This window comes from Phycodurus eques, chromosome 5, assembly GCF_024500275.1.
Source record: "Phycodurus eques isolate BA_2022a chromosome 5, UOR_Pequ_1.1, whole genome shotgun sequence".
Taxonomy (NCBI): domain Eukaryota; kingdom Metazoa; phylum Chordata; class Actinopteri; order Syngnathiformes; family Syngnathidae; genus Phycodurus; species Phycodurus eques.
In genome coordinates, this window is record NC_084529.1 from 6,117,501 (window position 1) to 6,132,129 (window position 14,629).

At 45.2% G+C, this 14,629-nt stretch overlaps 2 protein-coding genes across 6 annotated transcripts in view; both read right to left on the reverse strand.

Annotated features, from left to right (window-relative positions):
• The window catches only part of meak7 (MTOR associated protein, eak-7 homolog), a 16,152-nt gene extending 16,142 nt beyond the window's left edge, over positions 1 to 10 (reverse strand). Inside the window, 1 exon segment of the mRNA XM_061677398.1 lies at positions 1 to 10. This exon segment is cut by the window's left edge and continues 1,942 nt beyond it. The gene's annotated coding sequence lies outside the window, so the exon portion shown is untranslated.
• Positions 11 to 9,914: 9,904 nt separating this feature from the next.
• The window catches only part of wwp2 (WW domain containing E3 ubiquitin protein ligase 2), a 122,133-nt gene continuing 117,418 nt past the window's right edge, over positions 9,915 to 14,629 (reverse strand). For 3 of the 5 annotated variants that reach the window (XM_061677221.1, XM_061677219.1, XM_061677220.1), the window contains 2 exons: positions 13,471 to 13,543; positions 9,916 to 10,492 (listed from right to left, as the gene is read on the reverse strand). In XM_061677221.1, coding sequence (XP_061533205.1) covers positions 10,393 to 10,492; positions 13,471 to 13,543 — 173 coding nt within the window. In that variant the 3' untranslated portion in view covers positions 9,916 to 10,392. Of the gene's footprint in view, positions 10,493 to 13,470; positions 13,544 to 14,629 lie in introns of all 5 variants that reach the window. The other 2 variants (XM_061677223.1, XM_061677224.1) reach the window with 2 other exon arrangements.

Here is a 14,629-nt window from a genome sequence, read left to right on the forward strand (position 1 = left end):
GCAAATAATTCGTTGGTTTCCTACTTGTAGCCGCCTCGATCCACGGTGAGCTCCTGAGAGGGTTCGAGAAGCGGGATGAGCCATTACACAACACAAAACGACAGACACGACGAATATAGATCGGGCAGCAGTAGCTAACCGTACGAGCAATGACACGCGTAGCTTCCAGAGACCGCTGCACGTCACGGAAATACTAGCCAGTCATACTGGACGATGACGACTGGCTCTTTCGTCATTGGTCCATGAAGACGGTCGGTGGGATAAATTAGTTGTCGCGAACCGGTACGCGATGTGCCAAGTGACGGTGATCTAGGTGGGGGCAACTTTCCCAACAAAGGCAATGCATGTACATTGAAAGGAAGTTTTACCTTGCTCATCTCTTCACCAATTTTCATATTATTTACATTTTTGTCAACGTACAAGTACTTTTTTTTTTTTTTTTACCTGTAAAAGGTTATTCCCAGTGCCCTTGTTGTGATTAGTGCGGCTTTGCGTTCAACTGTGTGCTGACATTCTTGTTAATTTGGTTTTGGTGCCTTCCACAAACAGGGAACGCGCTGACACTTTGCCCCCAGTCGCTTTGCCACGGCACATGCACGCAGCTGAAAGGGGCGTGTTCCAGCTACCTATTGTTCACACCTATGGGGGAAAGGAGGCTGCATTGACCTTGGAAGTGGGAAGTCGGCGCTGTGAATGACGTCACTCCAGAATCTCCAGTATTAACCAAATCGGAAAAAAAGATGGCGACCCCTGCGAAATAAAACAACGTCTGGACAAATATGCGGTCTTTCCGTAACCTTTAAAGGTCAGAGGACAAAGATGTTATGTGGTCGGTTAAAATTCATATTTGCATTGTTTTTATGTTGTGTGATCCCCCTGTAGTTGAAAAACAACCTCTGGTCCCCCTTCTTAAAAAGGGGGGACCACCACCCCAGTCTGCCAATCCAGAGGGACTGTCCCCGATGTCCACCCGTTGTTGCAGAGGCGTGTCAACCAGGACAGCCCTACAACATCCAGAGCCTTGAGGAATTCCGGGCAAATCTCATCCACCCCCGGGGCCTTGCCACCGAGGAGATTTTTAACCACCTGGTCGTCTACCTCGGCATGCAGCGGAGGTAGCCGGAGACTGGGGTGCTGGGTGTCATCTTTTCATGGCGTGTCCGCTACACCGAGCACCACCATAACGACCAGCAATAAAACACAGTAGCGCAGTAGGCCTAAGTGTTCATCAAATAAACAAGGGAGAGGTTTTACCCTACGGGTGCCAATATTTTTTCGCACAAGTATACGTATTATATATTCAGATATGTTTCAGTGACACGGCACAAGCTTTTACATAGTATGCAGTATTCCTATATATTGTGAGCCCCTCGCTTGAGTAGCTTTATAACATGCTGCACAGAAAGTCTTTGCAGTGTCTGTTGGCTTTTCATATCCAGTGGGTACAGAAACTATTCAGACCCCCTTAAATGTTTCACTCTTTATTATATTGCAGCCATTTGCTAAAATCATTTAAGTTAGGGTTAGGTTTTTTTCTACCCTCAATGTACACACAGCACGCCATATTGACAGTAAAAAGCAGAATTGTTGAAATGTTTGCAGATTTATTAAAAAAGAAAAACTCAAATATCACACAGCCATAAGTATTCAGGCCCTTTGCGGTGACACTTGTATATTTAACTCTGATGCTGTCCATTTCTTCTGATCATCCTTCAGATGGTTCTACACCTTCATTGGAGTCCAGCTGTGTTTGATTATACTGATTGGACTTGATTAGGAAAGCCACACACCTGTCTAAATAAGACCTTACAGCTCACAGTGCATGTCAGAGCAAATGAGAATCACGAGGTCAAAGGAATTGCCTGAAGAGCTCAGAGACAGAATTGTGCAAGGCACAGATCTGGCCAAGGTTACAAAAAAAATTCAGGTTCCTCAGAGCACAGTGGCCTCCATAATCCTTAAATAGAAGACATTTGGGATGACCAGAACCCTTCCTAGAACTGGCCGTCCGGCCCAACTGACCAATCGGGTGAGAGAGGTAACGAAGAACCCAAAAATCACTGTAGCTGAGCTCCAGAGATGCAGTCGGGAGATGGGAGAAAGTTCTAGAAAGTGAGCCATCACTGCAGCCCTCCACCAGTCGAGACTTTATGGCAGAGAGGCCCGACAGAAGCATCTCCTCAGTCCAAGACACAGGAAAGCCCGCATGGAGTTTGCTAAAAAAACACCTGAAGGACTCCAAGATGGTGAGAAATAAGATTCTCTGGTCCAATGAGACCAAGATAGAAATTGTTGGCCTTAATTCTAAGCGGTACGTGTGGAGAAAACCAGGCACTGCTCATCACCTGTCACAACAGTGAAGCACGGTGTTGGGAGCATCATGCAAGACAATGACCCTAAGCACACAGCTAAAATAACGAAAAAGTGGTTTCAGAACAACTCCGTTACTGTTCTTGAATGGCCCAGCCAGAGCCCTGACTTAAACCCAATGGAGCATCTCTGGAGAGACCTGTAAATGGCTTTACATCAACATTCACCATCCAACCTGACAGAACTGGAGAGGATCTGCAAGGAGGAATGGCAGAGGATCCCCAAATCCAGGTGTAAAAACTTGTTGTATCATTCCCAAAAAGACTCAAGGGTCTGAATACTTATGGCTGTGTGATATTTGAGTTTTTCTTTTTTAATAAATCTGCAAAAAATTCAACAATTTAGTTTTTGTCTGTCAATATGGAGTGGTGTGTGTACATTAATGAGGGAAAACAATTCATTTAAATTAGCAAATGGATGGAATATAAAAAAGAGTCAAACATTTAAGGGGGTCTGAATACTTTCCATATCCACTGTAGGTAAGGGTAGGAACGCAGATCGACCGGTAAATTGAGAGCTTCGCCCGTCGGTTTAGCTACTTCTTCACCACAACGGACTTATACAAAGTCTGCATCACTGCAGACGCTGCACCGTTCCACCTGTCGATCTCCCATTCCCTTCTTCCCTCACTCATGAACAAGATGCCAAGATACTTGAACTCCTCTACTTGGGGCAGGATCTCATCCCCGAACTGGAGAGGGGACTCCACCCTTTTCCGACTGAGGACCATGGTCTTAGATTTGGAGGTGCTGATTTTCATCCCAGCCGCTTCACACTCGGCTGTGAACCGCTCCAGTGAGAGTTAGAGATCACGGCTTGATGAAGCCAACAGAACCGCATCATCTACAAAAACCAGAGATGCAATACTGAGACCACCAGACTGGAACCCCTCTATGCCTCGGCTGTGCCGGGAACTTCTGTCCATAAAAGTAATGAACAGAATCAGTTACAAAGGCAGCCTTGGCCTGAGTCCAACCCTCACCGAAAATGAGTCCGACTTACTGTCAGCAATGCGGCCCAAACTCTGACACTGGAATCAGGGGGCTCGTTACCCCATACTCCCGAAGCACCCCCCACAAGACTCCCCGAGGGACACAGTCGAACGCCTTCTCCAAGTCCACAAAACACATGTAGACTGGTTGGGTGAACTCCCATACACCCTCAAGGACCCTGCCGAGAATGAAGAGCTGGTCCACTGTTCCACAGCCAGGACAAAAACCACACTGCTCCTCCTGAATCTGAGATTCGACTTCCCGACGGACCTTCCTCTACAGCACCCCTAAATAGACCTTACCAAGGAGGCTGAGGAGTGTGATCCCCATGTTGTTGGAACACACCCTACACCCTTTTTAAAAAGGGGGACCACACCCCAGTCTGCCAATCCAGAGGTACTGTCCCCCGATGTCCATGCGATGTTGCAGAGGCAACCAGGACAGCCCAACATCAAGAGCTTTTAGAAATTCCGGGCAATTCTCATCCGCCCCCGTGGCCTTTCCACCAAGGAGTTTTTTTAACCACCTCGGTGACCTCAAGCCCAGACATAGGCGAGCCCGCCACAGAGAACCCAGACTCTGCTTACTCATGGGACGGTGTGTCGGTGGAATTGAGGTCTTCTAAGTATTCTCACAATGTCCCAGGTCGAGGTCAGCAGTGCCCCATTCTCACTAAACAGTGTTGATGGTGGACTGCTTCCCCCTCCTGAGACGCTGGATGGTGGACCAGAATTTTCTCGAAGCTATCCGTAAGTTGTTCTCCATGGCCTTACCAAAGTCCTCCCACGCCCAAGTTTTTGCCTCAGTTACCACCAAAGCTGCATTCCACTTGGCCAGACGGTACCCATCAGCTGCCTCGGGAGTCCCACAGGCCAAGAAGGCCCGATAGGACTCCTTCTTCAGCTTGACGGCATCCCTCACCGCTGATGTCCACCAACGGCTTCGGGCACCAACCACTTTACCAGCCACAGCTCCAGTCGGCCGCCTCAGCAATGGAGGCGCGGAACATGGTCCTCTCGGACTCAATGTCCCTCGCCTTCCCTGGGACTTGGGTGAAGTTCTGCTGGAAATGGGAGATAAAACTCCTTCTGACACTGGATTCTGCCAGTCCTTCCCAGCAGACTCAGAATATGTTTGGGCCTACCAGGTCGGACTGGCATCTTCCCCCATCATCGGAGCCAACACATCACCAGGTGGTGATCAGTTACTCAGTCCTCTCTTCACCCAAGTGTCCAAGACATGCATCCGCATGTCCGATGACACAACCACAAAGCCAATCATTCACTGTCATTGCCCACCTGAGCATTGTAGTCCCCCAGCTGAACGATGGAGTTCCCAGCGGGAGCGCTCTCCAGCACCCACTCCAAGGACTCCAAAAACTGCTGTTTGGTGCATAGGCACCAACAACAGTGAGGACCCGTCCCCCCACCTGAAGGCAGAGGGAGGCTACCCTCTCATCCACTGTGGTGAACCCCAATGTACAGGCGCCGAACCGAGGGGCAAGAAGTATACCCACACCTGCATGAAGTATACCCAAACCTAGAGCAACTCCAGAGTGGAAGAGAGTCCAGCCCCTCTTAAGAGGACTGGTACCAGAGTCCAAGCCGTGGATGGAGGCGAGCCCGACTATATCTAGTTGGAACTTATGGACATCACACACCAGCTGGGGCTCCTTCCCTGCCAAAGAGGTGACATTCCATGTCCCTAAAGCCAGCTTATGTACCCAGGCATCGGATCGCCAAGGTCCCCGCCTTCGGCCACCGCCCAGCTCACACTGCACCAGTCACCTTTGCCCCCTCCCATCGTAAAGGGAGACCCACGTTACCCTTTCAGGCTGTGACATCCAATATTCGTACTCATAAGGGGTCTTTGAGCATGCTTTGTCTGGTCTCTCACCTCAGACCTGTTTGCCATGGGTGACCCTACCAGGGCATGAAGCCCCAGACAACTTAGCTCCTAGGATCATGGGGACACACAAACCCCTCCACTACGATAAGGTGACAGCTCCAGGAGGGAGCCTCTTTTACTTGAAACATTTTCAGTATGAAGTGCAAGTGGGGGTGCCTCCAAGATCTGTCAGGAATACCCAACTGGATGCCCAAGACAGGCACATTAAAATGAGTCGAGGACACACTGCAAATGTCACAAGGCCATGCTCTGAAATGATCCTGCTCTTTCTTAAAATGTTCATCGTATAAATAGGTATCAATAATGCACTGCTGTCATTCCTTTTTTCTGCCAATAAATTTTTTACTCAGTTGTTTATTTTTCTTATTATTATTTACTGCAATAACTCCAAATAGAAATCCATCCATCCATTTTCTGTACCGCTTATCCTCACTAAGATCGTGGGCGTGCTGGAGCCTATCCCAACTATCTTCAGGCGAGAGGCGGGGTACACCCTGAACTGGTCGCCAGCCAATCGAAGGGCATAAACAAACAACCATTCACACTCACATTCAAACCTACGGGCAATTTTGAGTCTTCAATCAAACTACCATGCATGTTTTGGGGTCGTGGGAGGAAAGCACCTGTAGAAAACCCACACAGCCACGGGGAGAACATGCAAACTCCACACAGGTGAGGCCAGGATATGAACCTTGGTCCTCAGAACTGTGAGGCACATGTGCCAACTAGTCGGCCACCAAGCCGCCCTAGTAGAAATACAATAGTTAATTAAAATATATATATTTCTAAACCAACAAAGATGCAAATTATGCAAAACACAGTTTCTCTTGGTAGTAAGGTAGTGAACATTGGGCAAAAGTGTTAACATAAAATGTTAACTGTAAGAAAAGTAATATAAATTTAACTTGGAGTTGATTGATCAGTTGACCCATCAGGACCTCAAACCCTTGCTGGGTTGACTTCAGTTGAGCCAGCAACTCTTCGTGGTGCCTCTGACTGGCCGCCTCAGACTCACGGAGGAAAAGGTGGGCGTCATCGTTCCCACCGACGCTAATTAGGCCCGTGTGGGTGCTGGAGCAAGAACAGGGGTGACACCTGAAGGTCCAAGCTTCTCTGGTCTGGTCTCTGCTCTTACTCCCACCCTCGCTGCCATGCCAACCACAGGAAAGACAACATCACACTGCCCTCAGGAACAGCGTCTTGTCCCTATTAAAGCCTTTATTTAGAGGCATGGCAGGAGACAGTGAAGGGCTGAGGTTGCATGCAGCATTCTCCTCCGAGCTCTCTACAATAGACGTGAATAATTGGTTATTAAGCATTGTATTATAGACATCACTTTTTTGTTTTATTATTTTTTTCTAATCTGTTGTGATGTGATTGTCTTTAGCCATAACCAGCATTGCCACAGTGGTGCATGCAGTCACACTGATGTAGTTCATAGCTGCATCGTGTGTTCTCTGGAACATACGGGCCAGGAATAAGTGTCCTCCTGTGTGGATCCAAATACAGTCCAGTGTTGTTTTCCACATAGACTGGATGGTGAAAACGTTTACATAACAACTACTTCCCACAGTAAATCTTTGGATCACAAAATAAAATACTTTGGAATAAAAACTTTGGGTATATGCAGATTTTGGATATGCCCAGTGGCTTTGTGCTCAACATGTTGTCTTCATTTGTTTTCATAACCTGTTTATACAGACAGTGTTTAAAAGTACTGTAGTACGTAGCAGTGAATGACCTCTGGACTACGGATGCACATTCTGAATATTGTTTTAACTGATAAATTAGCATTTATCAACGACCATGGATAATGTTAGCCATTGTTAGCATGAGCTTCATTGTCGCTCGCATATACCACTTAAGGTATTTTGCAATCCAGCAATAATACCATACGTCAAATAATACTATGGATATGGCCGATTTAGTGTGACAAAAACTACTGTGTCAGATCTCACTTACCCCAGGCTCCTCTGCACCTATGGTACCAAAAGAGTCCTGACCGGCTCTCCGTTTAAAGGGTTAAAGCTCCCCGTTGTCCTCGCGTAATACGCAATAGACCGTAAACGGCGACGGGAGCTTGCTTAGGCCGGTGCCGAGAAACATTTGCCTAGGTTCAATCAGCCGCCAATGAAGCATCGGGCCCTCAAGTTAGCCCACACCTCAACAGAGTAACATTAGCAGATGTTGGGCGAAGATCTAACCACGTCATTAAAGCTGTTCTTTCTCTTAATGATCTTTTGCATTTGTTACTGACCGAGGATTATTCGACGGTCTTTATACGACAGTCAGGACCTGTTATTACTTTATGTTATAGCCAAAATAACCTTTCAAGAATAGGAGTAAAATGTTTAGAGGCTATGTTAGTAAAGTGTTATTACTGTATGTCTGCCAACATTCAGAATCAGAATCATTTTTATTTTGCCAAGTATGTCAAAAACACACAAGGAATTTGTCTCCGGTAGCCGCTCTAGTACGACAACAGACAGTCAATTGACAGAGAACACTTTTGAGACAGAAAGACATTGAGAAAAACAGTCACTGAGCAATAAAAGGTTGCTAGTAATCTGACAATTGTGCAAAAAGGTGCAGTCCTCTAGCAATTAGAGCAGTTTTGAATGACTAATAGAGCAGTAGTTACAATAGCGTAATGACCATTGTGCAAAGGGCGCCGAGACTTCAATCGATAGTCTGGGACAATGTCGATTGTGCAAATGGTGCAGATACTACTCAGGCACATGAGTGGCCAGTATTGGTCAACAACAGATATGCAAATAGTGCAGTGTGGCAAGACGACTACAGTGAGTTCACAAGTAATGTATAATTGAGACAAAAACTCAAGACAAAAAAAATTGGCAGCATGTTGCAATGGAATTGTAAACTGTTTAAGAAGTTAATGGCAAGAGGGAAGAAGCTGTTGGAATGTCTGCTAGTTTTAGTTTGCATTGTTCGGTAGTGCCTACCTGGGGGAAGGAGCTGGAAGAGCTGGTGATCAGGATGTGGAGGGTCCAATAGGATTTTGCACACTCTTGTCTTAGTTCTGGCAGCATGCAAGTCATCAAGGGTGGGTAGGGGGGTACCAACAAGCTTTTCAGCAGTTTTGATTGTCTGTTGCAGTCGGAGTTTGTCCTTTTTTGTAGCAGCATGAAACCAGACCGTGATGGAAGAACACAGGACTGATTTGATGACCGCTTTGTAGGACTGCCTCAACAGCTCCTGTGGCACGCCGTGCTTCCTCGGAAGCCGTAGGGAGTACATCCTCTGCTGGGCCTTTTTGAGGATGGAGTTGATGTTGAACTCCCACTTCAGATCCTGAGAGACTGTAATTCCCAGGAACTTGAAGGTCTCAACGATTTACACAAGGCAGCTGGACAGCGTGAGGGGCAGCTGTGGCGAAAGATGCCTCCTGAAGTCCACAATCATCTCTACAGTCTTGGGCGTGTTCACGTCCAGGTTGTGTCGGCCGCACCACAGCTGCAGCCGCTCCACTTCCTGTCGATACGCAGACTCGTCACCATCTTTGATGAGACCGATGACTGTGGTGTCATCTGCAAACTTCAGGAGTTTGACAGCCGGCTGCGTAGAGAGACAGCCGGCTGCGTAGAGAGATAATCTTTTGGTGTTTGAAGATGTTTGAAGATGCTTTGTTGTTTGAAGATGCGTCTCACATCCTCACATCTTGTGGAGACGATGTAATCTGAAGCTTACCAACTGTAAGGTAGTGATAGAGGAGAGTGCAGCTGGACAGCATAGAATGGTGGTGTATAACATGAGTCTGGTGGTGGGGAACAAGATGAAGAAGACAAAGGCAGAGAAGAGAGACCCATGTGGTGGAAGCTGAAAAAGGAAGAGTTTTGTGCGACTTTTCGAGAAGAGGTGAGACAGACTCTTGGTGGACAGGAGCTTCCAGAAGACTGGACCACTGCAGCCAAGGTGATCAGAGATACAGGCAGGAGAGTACTTGGTGTGTCCTCTGGTAGGAAAGGGGAGACTTGGAGGTGGAACAGCAACCGCAAATCATACAAGAGGTTAATAACTAAGAAGAAGCGGGACACTGAGAGGACTGAGGAGAGGAGAGGGGAATACATGGAAATGCTACATAGGGCGAAGGTAGAGGTGACAATGGCCAAACAAGAGGCATATGATGACCCGCCTGCCAGGTTGGCATTGTTTGGAATAACAGTTGTACTTTCATCACCGAGTTAGAAGCATGCTCAACTGTTGCCATAACGAGTGTATGCGAGTGCTTGTCGTGAGAAATTAATTTTTAAAAATGTGCCAGCCCACATATCCCATGACTTTGGGCAAGAGGCGGGATGCACCCGGAACTGGTCACCAGCCAGTCGCACATACCGTAGACAAGCCTTCACACTCCCACCTTAGGACAATTTAGTCTTTGTGTATATTAGAAACATCTTCTGCGTAAGTACAGCGTGTGGGTACTTTTGCCACCTCTGCTAAGCACTGTAATGCTTACAATGTCAAATGCATATTTTCCTTAAAGATACATATAATTTACTTAACATATTCAAAAGGTATTAGATGTCACACTCCTCTTTAAAAAGCAACTCAAACTGTTCAAGATTGAAATGTTATTTATTTTATTTATGTACAAGATAAACAATTAGCATTCATAATCAACAGGACAAAGTAAAAACAAAAAAAAACATCTCCAGCTTTTGAAACGGAAGAGTTACGTCTGTTTCTGATCTGGAAAGACATGCAATCAAATTCTCTCTCTCTAACATTCAACACTGTCTACCTTGCACACCTTTAAAAACTGAATTATTTCTCTTGTATGGATATGTTACACTACATTGGTTATCATCTTGTCTGACTTTGATCAATCATGAAGTGTGGGGGTGGACTTCAGTCAAATATAATTCTGTGCAATGTTGCCAAACTCAAACACAAACTATTTATATTCATATAAAATATGGCATTCATATTGAGCATTGTGCACAATTTCTGTCTCCATCCCACAGCCCGAACACTATCCATGATCTATACATGATCCATGATGAAAGGTGTAGGGGCTTGATGACCTGTTATTTAAAAAAATGCAACTACAAAACACTAGCCAGCTCAATCATTTATTTCCAGGATGCATTTGCTTACATGATCACTCCTGTCCGAATCCCTCAGTCTCCTCAATAGCAAACATTAGTTTCTCTCGCAGCTGCTCCAAGCTTCTGTAAGGCGGCAGATCCAAGCGATTAAAGCTATGGAGTAAATCAAGAAATAAAGGTCAATTCATTATTAAAAATAGCTCAGACTCTTCTTGGTGTTGGTGGACTAAGGAAGTACAGTAATCCCTCGTTTATCATGGGGGTTTGTTCCAGTAAACCCCCCAATGGACGAAATTCGCAAAGTAACGACCAATTATTTGATGTATTATTAATATAATTTTTCAACTTTCATGTGCCTCACAGTGACGGTCTCAGCGTTCTAGAGAGCGCAAGGCATTATGGTGCTTGCTGTTGATCTATTTGTTGTTTTGGAAAATCTAATTAAAGCTTGCTCTTGACGTGCACTTGGTCCTTAGTGTTATGAGTGTGTGCATTAACTATACTGTACATTGGGTTAGGTTGGTATTTGTTTAATGACATTTTCACTGTGGCTTGTGTGTTAAACAGTGTCAATTCCGGTCACGTTAAGGATTTTACGAAGCAACTTACCGAATGTGTGAGTTAAAATTGCTCAGAAATGTTTCATTCTGGGGCGGCACGGTGGACGACTGGTTAGCACATCTGCCTCACAGTTCTGACGACCCGGCTTCGAATCTGGCCCTGCCTGTGTGGAGTTTGCATGTTCTACCCATGCCTGCGTGGGTTTTCTCCTGGACTTCCAGTTTCCTCCCACATGTCAAAAACATGATTGAAGACTCTAGATTGCCCGTAGTGCGAATGGTTGTTAGTTTATACAGTATGTTCCCTGCGATTGGCTGGCAACCAAAATGGATGGATAGGATTCATTCCTAATGCTGAGATCAGATTAAAAGATTTTAGCTCCGATATTAGCCTGATTAGCTATCACAGCCGATTTCCCGACATACAGACCCTTTCCAAAATATTAGAATAGCATGGAAAAGTTTATTTCCCTAATTCCATTCAAAAAGTTAAACTTTCATAAACTATAAATATAGGGCCCACAATTTAAACAATTTCAAGTATTTCTTTGTTTATTTTTACATAATCTGGGTTTCCAGCTCATAAATCCCATGAAATCAGGAATTAAAAAAATTTGAATACGGTGAAGAAATCATTACCTTCTCAGTTTTTGTAGAAAAAAAAAAGAAAGAAATTAGGGTTACATTAAATCAATCAAAATATGGTACATTCAAAACGATATGTTAATCTTCAATACTTGGTTGGCAATCCCTTTGCTTTAATCACTATCTCGATGCGCCATGGCATTGCCTGGGAGTTATGGAAGCCCAGATTTCCTTGATGCTTGCTGTCATTTCTTCTTTGTTTTTGGGTCTGGTGCCCCTCATTTTCCTCTTGATAATAACCCATAGATTCTCAATGGGGTTTAGATCCGGCGAGTTGGCTGGCCGGACAAGCACTGTGATGGCATGGGCATCAAACAAGGTTTTGGTGCTTTTAGCGGTATGGGCAGGGACCAGGTTCCGGTGGAAGATGAAATCTGCATCGCCATACAGATCCTCAGCAGAAGGAATCATGAAGTCCTCTAAAACATTCTGGTAGATTTAAGAAAGCAGAGTTTACCTGCACTGGACATTGCATCCGAAATCATGACTGACTGTGCATATTTCACACTGGACCTCAAGCAGCTTGGGTTCTGTTCTTCACCCGTCTTCCTCCAAACCCTTGGACCTTGATTCCTGAATTAAAGGCACACTTTACTTTCATCGGAGAAGAGGACCCTTGACCACTGGCCAACAGTCTAGTCCTTCTTCTCCTTGGGCCAGTTGAGACGCTTCCGACGTTGGCTCAGGCCCAGAAGTGGCTTGACCCGAGTAACCCGACAGTTGTTGCCCATCTCCCGGATGCGTCTGAATGTGGTGATTTTTTTAAGCTGTAACTCCCACCTTATTCCACTCTTTCTGGATCTCTGCTAGATTCTTGAATCTTCTCTGTTTGCTAAATTGTGGACCCTGAATCTATAATCTATGAAAGTTTGAATTTTTGAATGGAATTATAGAAATAAATAAACTTTTCCATGATATTTAAATTTTTTGGAAAGGGTCTGTATTTTGTCGGGAACGACAAAACTTCTTATAGTGCGACACAATCCACGACCAATGATTTGGCCCTACGATAGCCCTATGATGCCAAAATGAAAAGTCTAGCATGTTTGATTTTTTTGGATATCTTTCTGTGTAGTGTGACGTATCAACGACAACTCTCCGACAGCGCACCTTGACGTCAACCAATGGGATTGTATACTGTGACCGACGCATCGCCTTTCGTACTTGCCGTTGTCAACATACTTGCAAGCCGTTGTCAACATTTAGTCACGTGGACAAAACAATGTTCACCGAAGCTTTAGAGCATGATTCAAAAGAACGCCGGCATGTTTACGTACAACCGTTACTGCTAGCACTAGCTTGCTAGGCTACATAACGTTTTGTTGCCTCCTTGCAAACCGTATCGTATGAAAAGTACGTGAATATACCTTAAGAAATCCTTGAATGAATGTTCTCTCCTGAGCACCGGTGAAGACGACCACATATTTTTCTTCATTTTGTTCTCCCCCCACAAAATACATTGGCCCGGCGCATTGTTGTTGTCGTCGCCATGGTAATGAGTGTATCCGGTCGCGTTGACATGTTTTCTGGTTCCGCCTCTCCGACAGTGTAGTAGTACAATCGTGAAAGACCAAATTTGTCTTGTAGTCTAATCCAGGCATAAGTGTCTACAGTATTTTTCGTTATGTGAGTCACTGCTGCCACATCATAGTCAAATAGCAATGCTAACTGAACCAAAAATGTGCAGGTGAGTAACTGCACCACACAGATGAACAACACAAAACAAAAAAATGCAATGCACTGAATCCGCTATGACTGAACCGCAACACAGCGACGGATTACTGTAATAATAATTACGAGGGATGAACCATCACCATTCCCCCCCCCATTCTTTTGGCCAGAATCCTAAAAACATTATATAGCCAAGGAGAAAACAACACCATTAGTGTTCTCTAATGTTCCCCACTACACCAGTTGGTTTCTTACCATGTGTGGCTTCTTGGAAGCCAAGTCTCCTTCCCCACTTTGTCTATACAGAACTTCTGGGGGCCATTACTTCCTGCAAGGTTAAACAAAAATATGCAAAGAATTAGAACTACTTAAGGTTATTGTAGTCAAGGCTCAAGTGATGATAGTTGCGTCGACTTTGACTAATCGATGATGTCATTGATACTTTTTTTTTCAGTTGTCAACTCGCTTTGCGCTCAAATCACTCTGCCCGCCATCCTCAGTCAAACAGACCCACCCCCCAGCTCATTTATCCAACCACATTCAGACACTTGCTCATCCAATCAGATTCGGACACCGTCATGCGCTAGCATTCTTGGGACCGTTTGCTCATCTAGCAGGTCTCCCCTGCTGTTTACAGGAAAATAAGTCCTCTGGGTAAGCTAAGAGGCCAAGCCATAAACGGGGACTGCCATTGAAATATCAAAGGGAACGATTGCCTTTTGGTAAAGGGGGGGAGGCTTAAACTCTCGACTTTTCAGGCACCAAATGAATTTGCAGGGCGTACAGGTTGAGTCATGGACAGAGAGCCACCTTATGGACAAAGCGAGACACCAACTAAGAGGGCGTAGCTTTACTATTCAAACCCACCCAGTGAACCAATCAGGCTTAGGGGTGGTACTTAAGAGTACGCCCACAGATGTGAGACTTTATAAACTTGTGAGTGAGAATTTCTGGTGGGCTTTTAGCGAAGCTGACTTTGAAAACAGCTGTAATGACACAAAGGCTTGTTCAAGAAACCTGATTTAGCCCAAATCCCCATTCTTTGCTCCTACCAGACAGAAACACTTTCTCAGCCATATGAGGACATTTTACAGACACGGACATTCACCAAAATACAACATAAATTTGGTCTCTCAAGCTCACCGGTATACAGTATAATCCACACCCAGTAAATACGAACGGCAGTCCAAAAATAATGAGTCCAATTTAATTTAACCTGTTAATTATTTGTTTTCAGAAATGTTTGCCGTTTGTAGTTTAAATACTTGTTTAAAAGTTGTTGTTTTTTTTAGTTGTTTGTTTAGTTTAAGCCTTGGCGACATGTTAGCACATGTGCCTCACAGGTCTGAGGACCCGGGTTCAAATCCAGCCTCGCCTGTGTGGAGTTTGCCTGATCTCCCCCTGCGAGCGTGGG